This window comes from Prionailurus viverrinus, chromosome A2 (genome assembly GCF_022837055.1).
Source record: "Prionailurus viverrinus isolate Anna chromosome A2, UM_Priviv_1.0, whole genome shotgun sequence".
Lineage (NCBI taxonomy): Eukaryota > Metazoa > Chordata > Mammalia > Carnivora > Felidae > Prionailurus > Prionailurus viverrinus.
Genome location: NC_062562.1, coordinates 64,965,281 through 64,987,761, shown reverse-complemented (window position 1 = coordinate 64,987,761; position 22,481 = coordinate 64,965,281). Strand labels below are relative to the sequence as shown.

The window sequence follows — 22,481 nt, the reverse complement described above, 5'->3', positions numbered from 1 at the left end:
CTCAGACACAGATGCTGGAGGGATTCCTCCAGGGCCTCCTCGTGCAATAAACTGTCATGCAACACAATTCCTAGAAAACACAAAACAGCCCCTTCATTTTCATTAGAGAGAGAGAGAGAGAGAGAGAGAGAGAGAGAGAATCCCAGGCAGGCTCTATGTTCAGAGCAGAGCCCAATGCAAGGCTCGATCCCACGGCCCTGGGATCACGACCTGAGCTGAAATCGAGAGTCGGACGCTCAACCGGCTGAGCCACCCAGGTGCCCCTCTCTGAGATTCTTGTCAAAGAAATAAGAGTTGCATATTGAGAAGAATGATCCCAGCAATACAGAAGTTGTTTGGTTTTTTAGCGCAGGGAATGAAAATTTTCCAAATGTAAATAATACTTATAGCTGGATGGTATAATGTCTTGTGAATTTTCCTAATTTCCTCTACATTTTTGCAGTTTTTAAAAAAAAAATTTTTTTGAACATTTATTTATTCTTGAGAGACAAAGAGAGACAGAGCACGAGCTGGGGAGGGGCAGAGAGAGAGGGAGACACAGAATCGGAAGCAGGCTCCGGGCTCTGAGCTGTCAGCACAGAGCCCGACGCAGGGCTCGAACTTGAAAACTCGAACCCGTGACCTGAGCTGAAGTCGGACGCTTAACCGACAGGATACGCAGGCACCCCTACAGTTCTGTAGTTTTAAAAACATACGTAGAACTACTACTTTTAAATGTCAGTGTTCTCAGGTCTAGTACAAACACTCACCCCATTGCTATTTACAGTTTCTACATACCTGCTCCGTTTTGCTCAGGACCTAAAACGCCCTAAAATAAAAAAAAATAAAGTCTAGTTTTTAAAGAATTGAATTGGCATGAAACAGTGTGAAATAATGAACCAACTGCCAAGCTCTTATGTTTAAAAATATGTATTTCATGTTCAGATCATGAAAATCTTTGCAATCATGACAGTTAAAAAGCGAAATGTTGCCCTTAAACCATGAAGTGATCCTTGGAATGACTTTACGCCAAGGGCATCTGAGGAAAGCTTATTACTCTAGACGTACAATAAATTATTTTATTCCGCTTTTATAGAAAGGCTCTTTCCTATTGAAATATTGGCTATGGCTGTTAGAGATGAAAAATATTAGTTATTTGGATTCTTTTCCTAAACAAACAAACAAACAAAAAGCAAAAAACCCCCACAAAAACCTCTCTAAGTCAACAAAAACAGTGTCCCGTTTTGCATTTAGCAAGTAGAGCACCAAAAATCAGCTTTAAGCTCTTGTGGCCGGTGGATGTAAGGGCTTATTTAATCTGCGTGGGTTCAGCTCTAATGTTGCTAAGCCCTCTGCTCCTTGAAATGAAACCTTCTTTAGAGTTTTTTTACGGTCCTTTTAGTTCAATGAAGAAATCTCCTCTTTATTTAACGATTAAAAAAACCACTCACGACTGCCCCGTGGCCCCCTGCTCAGCTCGCAGGACCACAGTGGCCCGCTGTCCCCCCTGGGGGCCATTAGGATGCCTCCCTCTCATCACTGGGTTCAGGACGAGAGGTCTTCCCGGGTCTCTGCACGGAGGCAGATGCCTTCCTGTCCCTTCACCCTGTGGCTCCTTCAGGGCACGTGACTCTCGCCGTACAGCCACCTCGCTTACTGGCTTGTGACTGTTGTCCCTCCGCCTCCCCTGGAACCTCAGATCCAAGTGTCCTGCTGCTGGAACACAGCTGGACCAAGGGGGAGGTGGCCAGCAGTGACAGTGGGACAGCAATGTGAGAGTGGTTGCCTTTCTAGTACATCACCACGTTTCATTCCCGTGTTTATGAGTTTGTCTCACTGGGCGCCTGCCAGCTACGGGTTGACACTGACTTTGAACTAGGACCAAACCATGTGGGATGGTTTATATATAAAATAGACAATCCTGTCACAATGCAGGTGACGGGGAAAAGTGGCCGCACCTGTTACACAGACTTTTCAGACAAACTCTTCCATTATAGAAACTGTACATTTGGGAACTAGAAGCATAAAGCGGGAGGAGCCAGAAAGTCCCCATGACCCCACCCCCCCCAGTGCAGATGCTGTTGTCATGTGGTGTTATTTCTTGCCAGTCTCGTGTGTTGTTTTTATTGTGCCATTTACAAATTTAGAGGTTGCTCACCCCCTATGTATCCTCTGTAGCTGTAAAGACTGACCAGGCACATAAAACTTATTATTTGTTTTGGGGGGGTGCCTGGGTGAGTCAGTCGATTAAGCATCTGACTTCGGCTCAGGTCATGATCTCGCCATCTGTGGGTTCGAGCCCCATGTCAGGCTCTGTGCTGCCAGCTCCGAGCCTGGAGCCCGCTTCGTATTCTGTCTCCCTCTCTTTCTGCCCCTCCCCCACTGGCACTGTCTCTCTCTCTCTCTCTCTCTCCCTCTCTCTCTCTCAAAAATAAACATTAAAAAAATTTTAAAGTTATTATTTGTTTTTATTAATAATTAATAAATTAATTTTTATTAATAACTTATTTATTTATAAATAATATATAATATAATATATATTTATATAATTATAATTTATATAATTTATATAATTTATATAATTATAATATAAAATAAATAATAATAAATTAATTACTTATTAATAAATTATTAATAAATTAATTATTAACAAATTAATAATTAATAATAAAGTTATTATTGTTATTTTGGGGAGAGCACAATCAGGGGAGGCAGAAAGAGGGGGACAGAAGATCCCAAGCAGGCTCTGCGCGCTGACAGACTGACTGCACAGAGCCCGACGTGGGGCTCGAACTAACAAACCTTGAGATCATGACCTGAGCTGAAGGTGGATGTTCAACCGACTGAGCCCCCCAGGTGCCCCAAAGAGCTCAGTTTTTAATTGTATTTCACTGGAATGACATTTGAATGGCCACACATGGCTGGTGGCTATGGGGACGGCACCGTGACATAAACTAAAAGGGAGGGACATTCATCTCCATTCACGACGTCATCTGGCGTCATCTGGGTTCTTAACAGACTCTTACTGAGTGCTCCTTGTGCGCCACATATATTTTGGGTGCTGTTATGTCTGCTGGTGTCTATGCCTCCCTGTCAGGGCACTTCTGGTGACCCTGCTGTTGATGTTTGACAACCCCATTTCACATGGTGCAGAGAGTTGACCTGAGCTGTGTGACCTTGGGCTTTCATCACAGGGTCCCTCCTAAGATTAGGGGGTGGGACCTGGCACAGTGGCCCTGAATGTTCTCCCATCTCTACCATCTTATGACCCTAAATAAGAAAACGCCTGGAGGGCTCAGTTGGGTAAGCATCAGACTTCAGCTCAGGTCACGATCTCACGGTTCGTGGGCTCGAGCCCTGCGTCGGGCTCTGTGCTGACAGCTCGGAGCCTGGAGCCTGCTTCGGATCCTGCGTCTCCCTCTCTTTCTGCCCCTCCCCTGCTCACACTCTGTCTTTCTCTCTCTCTCTCAAAACTAAATAAACATTTGAAAAAAAAAAGAACAGAAAAGAAAACGCCTACTGTCTCCAGATGATAGTCAAAAAATCAATAATAAGTGGCGACTTTAGATTTCCTTGTAAGTATAGTGTAGACCCGTCTACACAGTGGGTGAAGAGCCAGCTGTGACAGTGGGTGTGCATTGCATCAGACTCCGAGCCGTCAGCACAGAGCCCGGCACGGGGCTTGAACTCACGAACCGCGAGATCGTGACCTGAGCCGAAGTCGGATGCTTAACCGAGGGAGTCACCCAGGCATCCCTTAACCATCCATTTTTTGTAACCACTATGAAGCCATTTGAATCCAGGATAACGACATTGATCGAATGTACACTCAGGTATCTGCTCCATGCCAGACTCTGTACTAAGATCTGAGAATACAGACATGAACACTCATCAAAAGTTTGATTCCTTTTTTTTAAGTTTATTGATTTTGAGAGAGAGAGAGAGAGAGAGAGAGAGAGAGAGAGAGAATCCCAGGCCAAGCAGCTTCACACTGTCCTCACAGAGCCCGATGGGGAGGCTTAATCTCACAAACCATGAGATCATGACCTGAGCCAAGATCAAGAGTCGGACGCTTAACCGACTGAGCCACCCAGGCGCCCTAAAAGTTAGATTCTTGTCTGATATCCTACTCACTCTGTATATCACAAATTCACCTTCCTGCACATGAATGAGTGCACGAGGAAGGCTTCACGTGCTCCGAATGCCGTTACCAGAAGAAAGCTCGGGTTTTGTGCTTCTGTGACCATAGAAAGTGAAGCCAATGGGAATCCAGTTGTAATCCGGCATTTCCAATTTGTCCTGGGAACCCCGCTCTCTCGGAAAGTCCCTTGGATTTGGTACCTTGGGAAGTGCCCCCCAAACACCCAGCCTCCTGCCTTCTGCTGGTGCAGGAGGAGATGAGGGATGGGACACAGGAAGTTTACCTTGAAGGTGAGAAGGAATAGATGTGAAATTGACCAGTGTGTCTGATGGCTTCTCTTTTCTATTTCTTTCTCTTTTCCAGGGCTTATCACCGACTATCGGGTAAGTGGGAGATTTGACGCGCTGAGTCCAGGGCTCAGGTGATCGAAAGTGTGAACACAGAGAGGGGCCTGTCATGGGCTGTAACTCCCGCTGCCCTCCTGTTCTGCTCAGGCTCAGAGTCACCCTAGAGGACACTTTCTAGCTGGGTCCTAAGGCAGGCCACAGATAGCTGTGCTGAGCCCACCGACTCCGGGTCTCGGATCAGGAGGAAATGATCTTGCCTGTGCCCCTCGGAAGGAGGCAGAAACTTCTGCCCCCAGAATCCTCTGTAAGAAAAAGTGTTATCCTTAGACCACACGGCCCGTTCGTTCCGCATGGCTGCCGTGCGCCTGGGGCGCACACTCTCCCCTTAGGGCAGTGGGAGATGAGAGTCCGAGACCACAGCGGTGCTCGGATGGCCCTCTTTGTCAGCCGGGAGCTACGCACGGCTCTGGCAGCTTCTCAGAGGTGAGTGAGGCCCCATGCCTCCCTCCCGGACCCCCAGGCTACCAAGGGAGACAGGGGCACAGATGGCCGCACACGCGGGGATAACCATTCTGCACACCGCTGTGAACTGCCGTGCTGAGACAGATCTGGAACACGCTGCTCCTTGCTGCTGGCTGTTTCCGGCCCGAGGGAACACGTTCCAGCTGGTCAGCTAGGGCCCCGCTAGCTTCGCTTAGACTCTCCTTGTGCCGTTTATGAGAACCAAGTCCTAGGCATCATATGCCGGCAGCCTATGAACTGTAGGTCGTGTGCGGGCAGCTTCGGGTTGGTCCACCTGCTGTTTGGGAAGAACCTGGATCCAGGCAGGCGTGCGGCACTGTGGCAGCCCACTCTCGCGGCTGTCCCCCCTGGCTTGTGAGGTCATCTTGGATAACCGTGCTTTATGTCCTGCTGTGCGCGCCCGCGGAGAGAGCCAGGGGGCAGGTGCGTAGTGTATTCTCCACAGGCATCTCGTGGTCCGTGAATAAGCAGATGAAATTCGTGGAGGAGCAAATTGGAAGGATGGGGAAATTATTCTGGAGCGGAGAGTCCTCTAAAAACTGATGCGCATAAGTGAGTCCTTAGAAAAACAGCGCCACAAAGTAGGAGAGGTCAAGTGGGGGCAGATGCAGGGCATTCCCACCAGGAAAGAATATGCAGGTCGGTGGGAGCCTCAGCAGGGGAGCCTGTGTCTGGGCCCTGGCTGTGCAAAGGACCTGGGGCACCAGTCTTGCCCTATGAGTGTTGTTCCTTCCATCCACTCCTCACAAGTACATGTCACCCGCCTCCCACCCTGACCCCCTTCCCTGTGCCACAGCCCTGGAGAGCCCCTGACTGCTCTCTTAGCTAGAATGTAGGGATATCTTTCCTTTTCAATGCACATATAGGTACTTCTGGAGCTCTTTTATGGTTTCTTCCTTTAGAGTGAAGTCTGGGCAAATGCCCTGGGGCCCGGGCTGTTCTTGACGAGGGAGTGCTGGGCTCAGCAGATGAAAAAAAATATATATATCACAGACATCATCATCATTTTGTTCAAAGACAATGGAAACTTCAACCTGAGGTGGTCACGGCCTCCAGGCTGCAGAGGAGGCCCCCCTACTCTGGGGATTCTAGGCCCCTGACCAGGCCAGTCTGGGAAGTGTAGGGTGAAAGGCATGGCAGGACGGTCAGCCCTCAAGGGATGGGGGCACAAGGGCAGACTCAGCACCAGGAGGAGGGAGTGGGAACACCTTGGCAAAGGGGGTTTTACATCATGTTTGCTTGTGAATGACCAAAGAGGGAACCGTAGCAGCATTTATCTACCATTTATTTACCTGGTCTTAGGCAAAGTGGGCATCATTATACCCATTTCACAGATGTGGAAACAAGAGGTTCGAGGTCAAAGAATTTGCTGAGCCTAATTTAAAGAGAGCCAAGAGCCTGGGTCAAAAGCCCACTCACTGAGCCTCACAGCCCCCATGCTATCTGAGTGAGGAAAATACATCTCCTGGTCCATTTCGGTGGCTTATCAAGAGTGGGACGACACACAGGACATCCTGGAGATAAGGTTTTAAAATTTTCCATTGTGGAGGGAAAAGTACCCAGAAATAGCTCCTTTGGTGTCCAAGAAACCTCGAGTAGTGACTGACTTCTACACGCAGAATCATTTTAGGTGGTCCGTGTATGTGGATTTTCCTCCTGACTATTCAAGTACAGTGGTCAACAATATTCCATAAAGCTTTATGACATGTCCTGTCACCTCTGAACTTACAGGCTGGGTGCAAAGGGAATTTCTCTTCCGGGGGACGTCTACCCCGGTCCTGCCCCAGGCTCAGGACAGGTGGTGACAGCATTCTAGGGCCACGTTTGAATCAGCGCTCGATTAAACTGTGTGCATTTTTACTCCAGGACCGCAGAAATTAAGTTAGGTCCCAAGCCATTCCTCCTGGTGTAAAGATTAACTAAGCCGTTCATGATTCATTAGTGAGGCTATTCCTCCGAGTGTTAGACCTCAGTCCCGTCTTGATCTCCAGGACGTTCGCTGACGCGGTGGGGAATGATTTTGGAATGCAGCATCTGTGGTGAACAATGGGAAGAAAGCACTGCCCATCACTGGTTAGGGGCGGGTGGTAGGCTTTCTGACTTTCCAGAAAGGCCAGTGAGTTAGTTCGGTTTTCCCCCAACAACCTGCAGACATGCTGCCCCTTAGGGCGGATCTGTGTCCGCGGGGGCCACCGGGCTCTGGGGCGTCACACGTGTCCCCCCAGCCTCTCCACGCCTGCTGTCCTCCCGTAAGATGAAGACACAAGCCCCGGCTTCACAGGCGTGAGGGTGATGGGGTGAAATGCTGCGTGAACCCGCTGGGCACAGTGCCTGGTGGACACAGGGTGACACCGGGTCCGATGCCTCTGAGGTCAGTAGCGGGCCCCTGTTTCTCTTTGCAACTTGAGGGGCTTCCGTGAAGCCCTTGCTGGGACCCCCTGGTGATGCATTTGCCCTTCAGAAGCAGCGTGGCCTGGGCATGCTCAGCACGAAGTTTCAAACCCGCCCGCCCGCTGCGCTACAGAGGGAGCAGGGCCCGGACAGCCCCACTGTGCCCATCACGGATGCGCTGGGGGAGGGTCCGGGCTGTGCCCTCTGCCCCACTGCAGTCCTCCACGAGCCCTGCCCTGCAGGGAAGGTCCAGGGAACAGAGAGGGAGCCTGAAGTGCCCTCAGCATCTTCTCTGTTAGGTGAGAACCTGACCATTTGAAAAGTCACAATGAAGTGCCCGTTTTATGGTCCCAGAAGGCCCCCTTGCCCTCCCTCCCTTCTGGGTCCTTTCTTGCTGGCTTTCATGCATTTGCAGCCATTGCGGGGACCCCACAGCTGGTGGAGTGCCAGCCGGCTGACAGATTGAGGAAAAACTAGAGAAAGCTTATTGGAGGACCGGCATGTCGAGGTTGTATTTTCTAGTGACCATCTTGCGGGTCATTCTGTGGCAGCGGGGGGCGGGGGAGGAAGAGAACCCCTATTGTTCTAGAAAAGGGTGCCGGAACAGCACAGGGAACACGCTGAGCCGAAGGGGTGGGTTTCGGCCTCCTCCTGCCCGCAGTTGCAGACGCCCGTGCCCCCGCTGGCTGGTGAGCTCCATCCGTGCACAACCTGCACACATCTGCTCCGAGAACACAGTGCCTTCCCAGGAAGCAGGCTGGTCCGTCCTCGTCTGTCTCGGGGCTCTGCAAAGAGAGCCTCCAGCCGTGGGCTTTGCTCACCCCACATGGTGGCTGGCCCGGGAGGGGAGGCCTCCAGGGAATCAGCTGTCTCCAAGAGAAACAGGTGCCCCAGGAGCCAGAGGAAAACCAGCTCGCGGTACCCTCCTCCCTGACGCAGCGTTTTCTGTTCTGTTTCAGCACTGGCAGTTGCCGCTGGGCCGAAGGTTTCGCTCTCTGAAGATGTGGTTTGTTTTTAGGATGTACGGCGTCAAGGGACTGCAGGCTTACATCCGCAAGGTGACTGTGCTTTCAATACTTAGCTCGGGAACGTTAGGCAGGCCTTGGACACTAGAAATGGAGGAAGATGGCTTAATAAGCAAATACATGATAAAGGTTCGTTTGCGTTACTGAGGGTTGGCCATTCACAAGATGGTCAGTGCGTGATTATGGACCTTCTGGACGCTTCCATGAAGACCACGGGCCGTCAGGTCCAGGGGACTGCAAAGTGAGTACACCACACGGCCCGGACTGTGGCCACACCTCACCTGCAGCAGGTGCAATGACAGCAGGGCAGTCATGAGAACACAGTACGTTTCCCTCCAAACACTGCCAGCACGGCAGAACCTTGGAGCTTCTGGAAACAGTCTCCAGCCTAGGGTTTCTCAGTGTGTCCCCGACCAGCAGCACATGCACGGCCTTATACTCTCGGGTGGGTCCCGGCAACCTCTGTTGCTATAAGTGAACCAGGCCACCGTGATGAGCTCTACAATGTGAAAACAACTGGTCTACTTCAAGCCCCATCACCCTGCCATTTTTTTTTTAAAGCAGTTGAAGAAACTGAGGCCAGAGTATGTGCTGGGACTCCCCCAAGGCCCACCCACTTAGCTGACTGCAGAGAGCTGCCTATTCCCAGCTGGTCCCTCCCATGCTGGCGTCCTTCCTCAGCCAAGATGGCGCCATCTTGCTGGACAGAGGACCTCGGGCTTCATGGAAGCAGGGATGCCTGTGGTCTCTGACTAGTGACCGTGACAGTTTGGGTCCTGGTGCCTCAGTTTAGTCTGTGGTGCAGCTGTGGGCAGCACACAGTGGCTCCAGGCTCTTCCTGTGTGCGGGGCACATGGCCTATGGAATACCACACGGTGGCATCTGTCTACCTTATGCGGCCCGTGGGGTCCCGTGGGAGCTGGTAGTCACCAGGAGGATCTGTGGGGTAGGGAACTAGGAAAGGAGTGTTTGCGTGTGAGTTTATGGGTGCAAGATCCCCCTCCCCGTGTGAGAACATGCTCTCAAATATAATAAGGATTCAACTTTGACAAAAATCAAGTGGTCTTTGTCACCATAGCTTAAGGCTCTGGGGCCCCTGGGTGTGATTAAGCTACTTCCTGTAAAAACACTCCATGCCTCTTATATTTGTGGGTCTGTTTCTGGGTTCTCTGTTCTGTTCCACTGATCTGTGTGGCTGTTTTGTACCAATACCATACTGTCTTGATGATTACAGCTTTGTAATACAAGCTAAAGTCTGGGATTGTGATGCCTCCCGCTTTGGTTTTCTTTTCCAACATTGCTTTGGTCATTCGGGGACTTTTCTGGTTCCGTACAAACCTTAGGATTGTTTGTTCTAGCTCTGTGAAGAATGCTGGTGCAATTTTGATTGGGATTGCATTGAATACGTAGAGTGCTTTGGGTAGTATCGGCATTTTAACAATATTTCTTCTTCCAATCCATGAGCATGGAATGTTTTCCCATTTCTTTGTGCCTTCTTTAATGTCCTTCATAAGCTTTCTATAGTTTTCAGAGTATAGGTCTTTTACATCTTTGGCTGGGAATTTCCTAGGTTATTTTATGGTTTTTAATGCAATTGTACCTGGGTTCGATTCTCCGATGTCTCTTTCTGTTGCTTCATTATTGGCGTATAGCAATGCAACCGATTTCTCTATGTTGATTTCATATCCTGTGACTTTGCTGAATTCACCTATCAGTTCTAGCAGCTTTTTGGTGGAGTCTTTAGGATATTCCATGTAGAGTATCATGTCATCTGCGGAGAGTGAAAGTTTGACTCCTTCTTTGCCAATGTGGATGCCTTTTATTTCATTTTGTTGTCTGACTGCCGACCCTTGGACTTCAAACACTGTGTTAAACAACAGCGGTGAGAGTGGACATCCCTGTCGTGCTCCCGATCTCTGGGGGAAAGCTCTCAGTTTTTTTCCCATTGAGGATATTAGTTATGGGCCTTTCATACATGATTTTTATGATGTCAGGGTATGTTGCTTCTATCTCGACTTTCTTGAGGGTTTTCATTAGGAAAGGAGGCTGTATTTTGTCAAAAGCCTTTTCTGCATCTATTCACAGGATCCTATGGTTCTTATCCTTTCTTCTATTCATGTGATGGACACACTGATTGATTAGTGAATATTGAGCCAGGCTTGCAGCCCAGAAATGAATCCCAAACTAAGGGTTGATCGGGGCGGGGAAAATGGATGATGGACATTAAGGAGGGCCCCTGTAGGCATGGGCATTGGGTGTTATGTGTAAGTGATGAATTACTGGGTTCTATTCCTGAAGCCAAGACTACACTGTATGTTAACTAACTTGAGAATAGAAAGAAAGGAAGAAAGAAAGAAGACAAAAACACAACAACAACAACAACAACAAACAACAAAAAACACTCCATGCCTCACCCTGAGAGGGCTCCCATCCAGCCTGACAGGAAGGGACCGGGATGGTCAAAGCCTGTCCCCAGGCAGGTGGACCATGGAGGGAAACAGCACCTGCCAGCACGAAGTCTTTGGTGCCCTCTAGTGGCACCATATTTATTAAGGGACGTGGAGCCGCACAGTCCGATGAGACTTCCTTCCCAACAACACTCCCCAGGGGGGCTTCTGCTCAGAGTCCCCCCCCACCCCGCTCCCAACCCCGGCCCCCAGCACCTACTTGAGAGCACCGAGCACCTAGCACTGAGCACCGAGCCGGGCGCCTGGGTGTGGAATGAGCAACACGCACGCAGACCGTGGCGAGCTTGTTCTCCGTTCACATACTATATGAATCCCTTTTTGCGCTCCACGAACCCCTACAAGTCAAATAAGGTGGTGAATGCAGCGAGAGGGAGGCATTTATCGAACGTGACGGGGACTGTCATTCTCTTCTCTTGGTGGCAAGCGCTGTTGGATAACAGCACCACAGAACCGAAGCTTTGGTGACGGGCAGCTATGTATGTCACCGTCACACCCTCGGTTTCCTTATCTGTAAAGTGGGCATAACCGTGGCAGCGCCTACCCCATGGGCTGCATGGGGACAGTAGGATGGCGGGGACCTCGGCGCTCAGCACAGGGCTTCTCAGTAGTGGCTAGCTACCCTGCCTTTACCAGGATGTTTAAATAAGATTTGAGATTATAACTGATTGTTTTGGTGAGATTAAAACAGTCCCCTGAACAAAAGACAATGGCAGTGGTGTCTTTCTGAAGACACTCGTCCTTCCCTCCTGGTAAACGGGATTTTTTTCCTAACCGGCTGGTGTGGAGGAACGTACGTGCTCGAAGAAAACGGTTGAGAGCATGTGAATGAATTATGCATGGGCCGTCTAATGAGGTTTTCTAGGTGGTTAAGTCCTGAGCTGAGTGGTGTTGGGAAACTCAGACAGATGCTTTTCCCTTTCCAGCACGTCCAGCTGGCCCACGAGTTTGAACATCTGCTACACCAGGACCCTCGCTTTGAAATCTGTGCGGAGGTCACTCTGGGGCTGGTCTGTTTTCGGCTCAAGGTACGTTTGTCTCCTTTAGTCTCTTTCATGATCCGTGACGGTGACCGGCGAGAGAGTATCGTTCATCGCCTCCGAGCACAAGACCGGCAGTTGAGCTCCCCAGAAACCACGGAACTCAGCACGCATTTTCCAGTCTTTGCTGTTTGCCCCTCCAGGCCCTGCCCCAGCCTGACTGCCCGCTGGGCCCCGAGCACTCTTCTCCAGGAGCCGTCTTCTGCCGTTCCTCGAGCAGACTGAGGCTTCTCGCTTGTGTAGACCCTTGGCCCTGGAGTGCCCTCCCCTTTTTCCATGCATGTATCTCCGCCACCGGGGAATGCTCTGGGCGCTGGACCGTGTACACGCTCACTGATGCGAGTGTCGTCCCCTGACCGGCTCCGGCCGCAGCCCAGACCTGCAGACTCTGCACCTTAACCAGGCCCTGCGGGCTGCTGGGTGCACACAGGGGTATAAGTTCTGGGTACTCTGCCGCCTGATGACGAGTGCATTCACCGTGGGAGGGGGAGCTTCCCCGGAGCGCGGCGGGCACCAGCCATCGAGGCTGGGAATCGTGACCACATTTCTCAAAAGGCCCGGAAAGGTGTGGGATGGGCAGGCGCCTTATTAGTCTAGCTCGTGACTGAGGCTGGATGGGGGCCTCACACTGACAGCTCTCAAGCTGGCCACACATTCCAGAACCTACTTTTCCCACAGGCCTCCTTGTTCACAACCATGGAGGCCATTGGGAGAAGCAGGGGTGGGCCCGGCTGCACCGTCCACGTGCTGTAATCACCAGGTGGCCCTCCGCTCACCATATCCTCCTGTCACTGCTTCTCAGAGCTTCTGGGTGGCTATGAGAACCAGAGAGAAAGCTTGGACTCTACACAGTTAGTGGGGTGCTGGGGTTCTGGTGCAGGGCTTGGCGACGGGGCCATGCACTCTGTGCAGAGTGCAAAGTGGGGAGACCCTACAGGGCACCTGGGAGGTTCAGTCGGTTGAGCGTCCGACTTCGGCTCAGGTCACGATCTCGTGGTTCATGAGTTCAAGCCCCTGTCGGGGCTCACTGCTGTCAGCACAGAGCCTGATTCAGATCTTCTGTCCCTCGCTCTCTGCCCTTCCCCCACTGGCGCCCTCCCAAAAATAAATAACTTTTTTTTAACTAAGAAAAAAACAAAGTGGAGAGACCCTAGAGAAAGTGTGCAGAGGGCAGAGGGGCACACACATGCCGGGTGGACACGGGGGAAATTTCAGAGCATGGGTGTCCCAGCCGCAGGGTCCCCCAGAGTGGCCTCGGGTCACGGTTCCGGAGGCACTGGTGTTGACAGTGTGTTTTGCCGTGTTCACCACGGACAGACGTTTTGTTCTGTTTTGACTGCCGGTGTTCTGGCAGGACTTTCGCTTTTTAACTTTCATGGTTTTATTGAGATGCAACCCACACACCACACACTTTGTCCGTTTAAAGCACAGTGAGGGAGTTAGGGGCCCAGCCTCCCACAAAGTGGAAAATCCACTTCTGAATTCCCCAAAACTTAACTGCTAACAGCCTACTGTTGCCCAGAAGCCTTACTGATAACACAGTTGATTATCACACATTCTGTATGTTCTGTGTATTACACACAGTGTGCTTACAAGAAAGTAAGCTAGAGGACAGAAAATGTTACTTTTATCTTTAAAAAACTTTTTTTAGAGAGAGGGCGAGTTGGGCAGATGCAGAGTGGGAGGGAGAGAGAGAGAATTCCAAGCAGGCTCTGAGCTGTCAGCATAGGGACTGATGTGGGGCTCGATCCCACCAACCTTGAGATGTGACTTGAGCTGAAATCAAGAGTAGGGTGCTTGGGAGGCTGGGTGGCTCAGTCGGCTAAGCGTCCGACTTGGGCTCAGGTCATGATCTCACGGTTCATGAGTTCGAGCCCCGCATCTGGCTCTGTGCTGACAGCTCAGAGCCTGGAACCTGCTTCAGATTCTGTGTCTCCCTCTCTCTCTCTGCCCCTCCCCTGGTCATACTCTGCCTCTTTCTCAAAAATAAATAAAACATTAAGAAAATTAAAAAAAAAAAAAAGGTAGGACGCTTAATGGCCTGAGCCACCCAGGCAGCCCGGACAATGCTATTAACAAAATCATAAGGAAGAGAAAATACATTCCTAGGGCTGTGCTGGATTCATAGAAAAAGTTCCACCCATAAGCGGACCCGAGCAGCTCAAACTGGAGCGGTGGGAGGGTCAGATGAACACACGATGAGGATTTCAGCAGAAGCCAGGGTCACAGCCACTGCCAGGATCTCAGATCCTCGTCCTCCCCAGAGCGGTGTCCCCAACGCCATCCTTCAGTGCCACCCATCTGCTTTCCGGCTCTACGGCTGGTCCAACACGCGCATTCCCACAAGTGGAATTGCCAGCTGGGGGCATCTCAGCCTGACCCAGGTCCCCGACAGGCGCACCTGCGGTGGCCCCGCCCCTTGCGCACGCGCAGCACAGGGAACACCCCCTCCCTGTTCCGGAAGCCCAGGGCGTTTTGCAGCCAGTAGAGGTTTCTTCCTGAGCACACTTGCTTGCTGTCTCCATTCCAGGGATCCCGGTTCTTCTCCGGGAAGCATCTTGTTCGGGCTCGTGGTTCATTTCTCTATCTCCATGCCTACCACCTGGTCCTTCCTTTCTTCTCTCTGTCCCGTTCTTCTCCAGTCTGGATTTCGTGTTCTCTTCATCATCAACGGCTTCAGCGCACATAGTATGACTTTCTTTAACGCCCAGCACATAAACTGTAGCTACTGCGTCCTTGGTTTTCCGTCCTTCACCCCAGTTCATCTCAACCACTCCTGCTCATTCAGTGTCCTCACTCAGCCCGTTTTTCTTCTCCCTATTCTCTTTCTTCCTCTCCGTCCTCCCTTCTCCCTCCCCACCACCCTCCTTCTCCTCCTCACTCCCCCTGTTCTTCCTCCCCTCCCCCTCCCCTTGATGGCCCTCCCCCTCTTCTTGCTTTTCTCCTCCCTCTCCCTACTCCTGTAAAGTGGCACAGAGCAGTGTCGCCTAATGCTGGCCTTGCGCGGTGCTCAGCTGAAGTCCGAGGCCTCGGGGACCTGAGCACGCCGCCCCCCCCCCCACTCCGTCTCTGCAGGGTTCCAACAAGCTGAATGAAGCTCTTCTGGAAAGAATAAACGGCACCAAAAAAATCCACTTGGTTCCATGTCACCTGAGGGACAAGTTCGTGCTTCGTTTTGCCATCTGCTCCCGCACCGTGGAATCTGCACACGTGCGGCTGGCCTGGGAGCACATCAGCCAGCTGGCCAGCGACCTGCTGGGTGCAGAGAAGGAATAGAAGCCCGGCCCCAGGTAAGCTGCCCTCCCGGCCCCGCCACGCAGCGCTGCTGGGCCCGGATTTCCTCCAAGGCGAGAAGGGGCGGGACCCTTGCGCTTCGAGGATTCCTTAGGGACCTTGACCCGTTCTTCCGACTTTGCATTCTTTTACATGTGACGATCAGTCCCGCACCTCTGTCGTTTGCCCTCGGAGTTCACGACGCAGCTTACTAGCATAACAAGCTTCTATATTAAACTGGCAGACTGCGGATAAATAAAGATGAAAGAGAACATTACAAAGGGAATTTGACACAACCGAGGATTTATGTTTCGCTCTCTCTCTTTGTCCTTGTTGCCCCATTACCCATATATCACAACCCACGGGGGATGTGACACAGTTTTACCTTGTTCACTTTTTTTTAAATGTTTTTTTTATTTTTAAGAGAGAGTGCATGAGCGGGAGAGGGACAGAGAGAGAGGGAGACACAGAATCCGAAGCAACTCCAGGCTCGGAGCTGTCAGCACAGAGCCCGATGCGGGGCTCGAACACACGAACCGTGAGAGCATGACCTGAGCCAAAGTCGGACGCTTAACCGACAGAGCCACCCGGGCACCCCTTACCTTGTTGGCTCTTAATCTTAACTGGGCATACCTGAACGAATGCTCAAGAAATTGCACGTTAAAAATTGTATTTCATTTATGCGAGAGGTGGATCTGTCGTTCCTGCCCATGAGGTAGGTCAGAGAGGCACCTTTCTTGGTCAAATCCTGTCCAGAAAGACGAGATCCTTTTCCTGGTACAACAAGGATCTTTCTTAAAGAGGCCATCCTGTCCAGAGCTTGAGCATTTCTGGAAGGTGCTGGGGAGAGACCAGAGTTTCACATATTTCCAATCTGCTTCGATAAGGATGTGCATCCGGGTGCCTGGGTGGCTCAGTCAGTTAAGCATCCGATTGTTGATTTCGGCTCAGGTCATGATCTCACCATTTGTGAGTTCGAGCCCTGAGTCGGGCTGGGCACTGACAGTGCAGAGCCTGCTTGGGAGTCTCTCTCTTTCCCTCTCTGTCGCCCCACCTCAAAAATAAATAAACTCTAAAAAAAACAAAACAAAACAAAACATGTGCATGAAGTGGTGGGGGGGGGCGGAGGGGGCATAACTGCTGTTACACAAAAGGAAACCATATCAGGCAAACACTCCTGATTAACCTTTCCACAGCCCTGTGTTTGCACAAATCTCATCAGGATGTAGCGTAGCAGGGTTCTGTTCCCATGTGCCCACAACAACACAGAGAGAGGCTGTCGCCCTAAAAAATTAGCAGAAGCAAAGTCGCATTTCTGACAGAAGTCACAATTACTGTGAAGTCATATGTGTCATCGATCCAAAAGGTACAAATGAGATTAATTTTTTTTTTTTAATATAGGACACAATAGGGGCACCCGAGTGGCTCAGTCGGTTAAGTGTCTGACTTTGGCTCAGGTTGTCATATCACAGTTGGTGAGTTCGAGCCCCACGTCGGGCTCTGTGCTGACAGCTCAGAGCCTGGAGCCTGCTTCGGATTCTGTGTCTCCCTGTCTCTCTGCCCCTCCCCCGCTGGTGCTCTTTCTCTCTTTCAAAAATAAATAAACATTAAAAAATATATACATATAGGACACAACAGTGCCTCATAACACATGGAATTTTGGGGGCCAGGTTAATTAGAGCCATGAAAGTCTGAATGCATGGGCTTCACTTGGGCTCCCTTGAGATGATCACATCAAATCCACATGGCCACAATTCTAGGGAAAGAAGGAACTATTCCTATTTCACAGAGGGTGGTGGGAAACTGGGCACAGATTCTGGCTGGCATTGACCAAATGTGCTGGAGAGAAGCCAGATCGGTCATTCAGTCTCATTTCTGACAAGTCATATTCATCTATATTACATGGTTCCCTCCAGCTCCCTGGAGAAATGGCATCTTCCTTCTGTGTGTTCTAGAGAAACATACGAGATACGGATTCTTCCATTTTTTTTTTGAATGTAGCCTTATGTTCATGTTATTTTTTTCCCCTGTGGCGATCAAAAGTTGAAAAGAAATATATCTGAACACCGTGGAAGAGAATAGAAGCATGCTAGCTCCGTGGACCCACACCCACCTGTGGCCTCATGTTTCCTTCTCTGAAGTTCTCCAGAGCCTTGTGTTTCTGTCTGCTCACCATCTAATCAAGGAAGAAATATTATTTGCTATGTGAAAAGTTAATCCAGTGGATGTAGCTTTTGTTCATTATTTGGCTGTGACTTTTGTTGATTCAAAAATCATAGGTTTTCATGCTCTTGAAAATGTCAGTGGTACGGGGCGCCTGGGTGGCGCATTCGCTTAAGCGTCCGACTTCAGCCAGGTCACGATCTCACGGTCCGTGAGTTTGAGCCCCGCGTCAGGCTCTGGGCTGATGGCTCAGAGCCTGGAGCCTGCTTCCGATTCTGTGTCTCCCTCTCTCTGTCCCTCCCCCGTTCATGCTCTGTCTCTCTCTGTCCCCAAAATAAATAAATGTTGGGAAAAAAAATTAAAAAAAAAAAAAAAGAAAAGAAAATGTCAGTGGTAGGAGAAGCTTACTGAAATATTTTCCAGGGCATTCTAGGATCGTGGGACTTGAGATTATACCTTTAAATTGTGGCCTTTAAATTGTTCCATCCTGTGGCTCAGTGCTTAATAAACCATTTCGAGTGCGGTGGCTATTGTGTCTGGTAAGCATTCTTTTGGGTTGCACGTTGTACCCAGTTGCTTGTTGTGATATGGACTTAACCTTTCAAAACAGCCAAAGATGTGGTATCCCCAGATATTTTTAAATGGCGCTCATTGCCATTCATTCAACGAATGTTCATGGAGTGCCTAGTAGATGTCAGGCACTAGATGCATTAACAACACACAAGTTTTACTCGGAGAGGACTCCAATTCTTGAAGAAATAAATTCCACAGACCAAGTACTACGGGCATGATGGGAAAGACTAACCTCCAGGGTTTCAGATTCCTCATCTGATCAGTCCCTCTGCCCTGTGGGATTGTGACTGATAAACACAGTGCTCGGGTGCCTGGGTGGCTCAGTTAAGTGTCCGCCTTCAGCTCAGGTCATGATCTCCCAGTTTGTGGGTTCAAGCCCCACGTCGGGCTCTGTGCTGACGGCTCAGAGCCTAGAGCCTGCTTTGGATTCTGTGTCTCCCTCTCTCTGCCCCTCCCCTGCTCGTGCTCTGTGTCTCTCAAAGATAAATAAATATAAAACAAAAACATAAATAACCAGAATGCTCTTATGAACCTAAATACCAACAACATGCCGTATTTCCTCAAATAGCCTATCTTTGTCTGAAACCATTTTTGCTGGTGGAAACACCTGCATGCTAATCCCAAGATGAGGGCTTGTCCTTTAAGAGCCAAAGTGCTTGTTCTTTAAGAGCCAATAGAACTATTGAAACCAAAGCACTCTTTTCAAGAGTGCCTCCCTTAGGCTATTAATAAGTCTATTTGAATTTCATAGACCTCGGATCCCTAAATGCAATTAAATTACCTGTCTTTCAGAAATCTGGAAATATACCAGATGCCATGGAGTTCTCCATCCCACGTGGTCAGGTCATTCCTTCTCTACCCATCCGTGAACAGTCACAGCCCGTGATCTGTGCCAGGCGCTGTTATAAATATTTTAAAAATATTAACCTGTTTAATACTTATTTTAAAACTCTCAGTTATTATTCCCACGTGACAGATGGGAATACTGGGTTTTCTCAAGACGGTTAGTGGCTTGTCCCAAGGTCCTGCTGTTAGTTGGTGGCCGAGCCAGGACTGGAACTCAGGAAGTCTGGCTCTAGAACCCACACCCTTGCCCACTTAAGTGTGTTGCCCAATATGCTGTCTGCTCTCCAGGATGAACCATTTCTCAGGATAACTGGCAGTGAGGACATTCATATTCTCTTCTGGGAAAAACTCGTTTTCCCCTCGCAGGTAGAGTCTTGGGACCCCAACCTGACAACCCCCAAATAGTCCCATAGTTTATAAAGGTCTGGAACATTCTGCCGAATCTTTGGTCAATGTATAGCATCTTTACATAAATGTATGTTCAGTTTGGCATCAGGACATAGTTCATAGACCACTTCTGGTACTGGAACTCGATGCAAACCCTATTGCCTTCTGGCATCTGATAATGGTACCCTCCTGCTGAGTATTGGAAAAACCCAGGCAGATCTGGACACAACCGAATCCTGGTACCCAAACTGTTTTTAGTCACAATACTTCTGACACCAAATGAGAAGACCTTACCCCCCACCCCCACCCCACCCCCTGCCCCAGTTCCAAATAGTGATATCTCTTCCAACACCACCTCTCCAACTCTGTGACACGATCTAACTGGAGTTAAGTGTCAGATCCCACAGTTCAGGGCTCAGAACCACAAGACCACCCTCCACCTTAGAGGCCAGTCACAGTCCCGGGCCTCCCGTACTTCTGACCGGCCATAAAGCAGGGGTTCCCGTGACCTCCTCCTTTGGTTCGATACTCTGCCAGAACAGTTCACAGACTCAAGATGTCATCTCACTTGTGTTTACCGCTTTATAATAAAGGACACAGCTCAGGAACAACAAACCAGAAGAGCTGCACGGGGCAAGGGAAGGGGAAAGGGGGCTGGAGCTTGCCAGAAGAAAGCCCTGAGAGAATAAGTTGCTTGCGTCAACTGGAGAAATCTGGAACTACTATTTTAGAGAAACTTGTGTGTGGTTCTGCAAAGCAGAGATGTGAAATGGATGGTCGAGGGAAGAGAGAAGAGGAAGAAACAGAGTAGGCTCACTTACAGGAGACCACGTGAGTCCAAGAGTGTCCAGAATGCAGACCCCAGACCTTGCCGTTTATGGTGATGCCCTCCCCCCCACCCCCACCGCCATCAGAGAGATGCTGAGTCACGTGAGGAGGGTTATGAGTGAAAGCCTCATGCAGGGGGAAAGACTCAGAGAGGAAGGACCTGGTGCCCGTATTCAAATGCACTCTCACTTCAGCACGAAGAGTCTTTGCGCCTCCAGATTGACCGACAGAGGCAGGTTTGGGTTCAATGTGGAGAACCCAAAAGTCAGCCTGTCGGCGACCAGAACATGCCATCTCACAGGGCAGTGAGTTCTCCACCCCAGCGGGGGGTTCAAGTGAAGATAGGAAAACGAAGAGCTGAGAGATGGCAAAGGAAACTCCAGTATGAGACAGAAAACCCGAAGACCTCTGAGCCCTCTTCTACATCTGAGGTTCAAGAGCCTATGAAAACAAGAGAAGTTGGGCTGGTTTATTAAAGGGCAAGGGCAAGGAGCACAAAAAATTGTGCTCCTGCACCCAGGAGGGGGCGTTCTTCAGTGATAAGCTCTACCCAGGGCAACCTGCGTTTTGTGACCGGAATAGTGCCCAGCACATGAGTGGTGCTTACTGGGGCCACTCTGGTCTAAATGCTCTTCAGTTATCAACTGGGTTTATCCCCCTCAGTCACTCCCTTAGGTAGCTGGTGTGTAGGGTAGCTGGGATTTGAACCCTGGAGAGCTGACTCCATGGGGCCATGCTCCTAATTACCCCATCACCCTACCCCTAAGATCGTAAGAATAGGGTCTACTCATTTTCTCGGGCTGTTGGACCATTCACTGGGAATCTTAAGACAACAGAAGTTTATTCTCTCAGAGTTCTAGAGGCCAGAATCCCAAAATGAAGGGCCATGCTGCCTCCACAGTCTCTAGGGGACGGTCCCTCCACACCTCTCCAGCTTCTGGTGGCCCCCCGTGCTTCTTGATTTATGAGTGGATTACTCCAATCTCCATTTCCCTTCTGTACGTCTCTTCTTTATAAGTCATCATTCACATTGGATGAAGGCCCCCTCTAGTCCAATATGACCTCATTTTAACTCGACTGCATCTGCAAAGACCCTAGATCCCAAAACCGTCCCATTCCCTGACAACGGAGGTGATGACTTCAATACATCTTTTGGGGATACGATTCAGCACACAACTTACAGTGTCAGACAAGAGGCACCTACAAGTGCTAACTCAGGTTGGCTGTGAGGTTCTGGAGGAAAACGGCCACAGCAGATGGCTCCTCTCAGCTCTGCCCGCGCCAGTTCAGGGGAGGGCCCCCACCTGCCCTCTTGCCAGCTCTGTTTACCATGGCGATGCCACAGGGGCCTATCCACCGCCCCTGTGATCCATCCAATGTGGCCCATGAAAGCCCTTTCTGGAACCATGCATGGCATTCTGTGTCCATACAAGTCTGTCGTCTCCAATGGAGGGCAGGAATACTTTCTTGTCACTGAGCTGGGGAACCACAAGGCTGGAAGTCCATCAGAATCCAGCCACACTTGGGAATCTCCCCATGAAGGAACTGAGTTAAGATGTGGTGGTTCAACCTGACTCTTGTCCTATCTGCTTCCTTGTCCCCTCAGACCATCCACCTCCCTGCCACCTCCCAGATACACTGACAGACACACCTCTTTTCAACTCAGGGAGAGTAACTTTCCTGGCACACAGGGATGCACATTATTTGGGGCCATATTCTCCCGCTGCTCAAGAGCAAATGAGATCACTGAAGTGTACCCTGGTGTTTATTGGAGACCGTGTTTATAATATTCATGAATATGGAAATAAGCAGCCATCTCCCAGAATCCCTCACGCAAAGAACTGCCTGGCCCTCAGTTTGCGGTGGAAACCGCTTCCCTTGCAAGTTCAAAAACTTCTACCCATGAGAAGAAAGGCCAGCTTCTATGATCTTGAAAGGAAAGTTTATCGGCAGAGTTCAAGTAGCAAACTCTTCCACAGGCTAAAGTATTAGGTAGGATTCTAAAATATCTCAATTGTAAAAGATGAAACATCTTGATATGGTGTAAGGGTCTGAATCCGAATGACAGCGTTAGTATAGCAGTAAACACAACACAGCATCACAGCTTCTGTTGAATGTACCAGCTGCTGCTCTGATAATTTATGATATCTCCTATTAATTGTAATCCTTAGAACAGCTTCCTGAGTTAGAGAAGTTTATTCGCCTTTCATCGATGAGGAGGGGGCTGAGTTCAGACAGGGTACAGCCCTGCAGGGAGATGGAAACGGCTGGACTAGGAAATACTTTTGTATCAAAAGGCACAACAGTGAGGCAGTAATGACAAGCTGTCACTTGATGAAAAACAGCTCTGGTGATGGTAACTATAATTTGGTATTTGAACAAAAGACCCTTAGGAGGGAAAGACAGTGGTTTCTGGGAATTCTCCAAATGCTATCATTAAAATGTTAGTGATGAAACTCACCCAGAATTGTCAATTACCCTAACAGCATTTACACAGTGGC

General features: G+C 49.9%; 1 protein-coding gene across 1 annotated transcript in view; it reads left to right on the top strand.

Moving 5' to 3' along the window:
- DDC (dopa decarboxylase) overlaps positions 1-17,617 on the top strand; it is an 84,633-nt gene extending 67,016 nt beyond the window's left edge. Inside the window, exons 11-15 of the mRNA XM_047849002.1 lie at positions 4,484-4,503; positions 8,340-8,438; positions 11,797-11,898; positions 14,986-15,200; positions 17,227-17,617. Coding sequence (XP_047704958.1) covers positions 4,484-4,503; positions 8,340-8,438; positions 11,797-11,898; positions 14,986-15,186 — 422 coding nt within the window. The 3' untranslated portion in view covers positions 15,187-15,200; positions 17,227-17,617. The remainder of the gene's footprint in view (positions 1-4,483; positions 4,504-8,339; positions 8,439-11,796; positions 11,899-14,985; positions 15,201-17,226) is intronic.
- Positions 17,618-22,481: the final 4,864 nt, after the last annotated feature.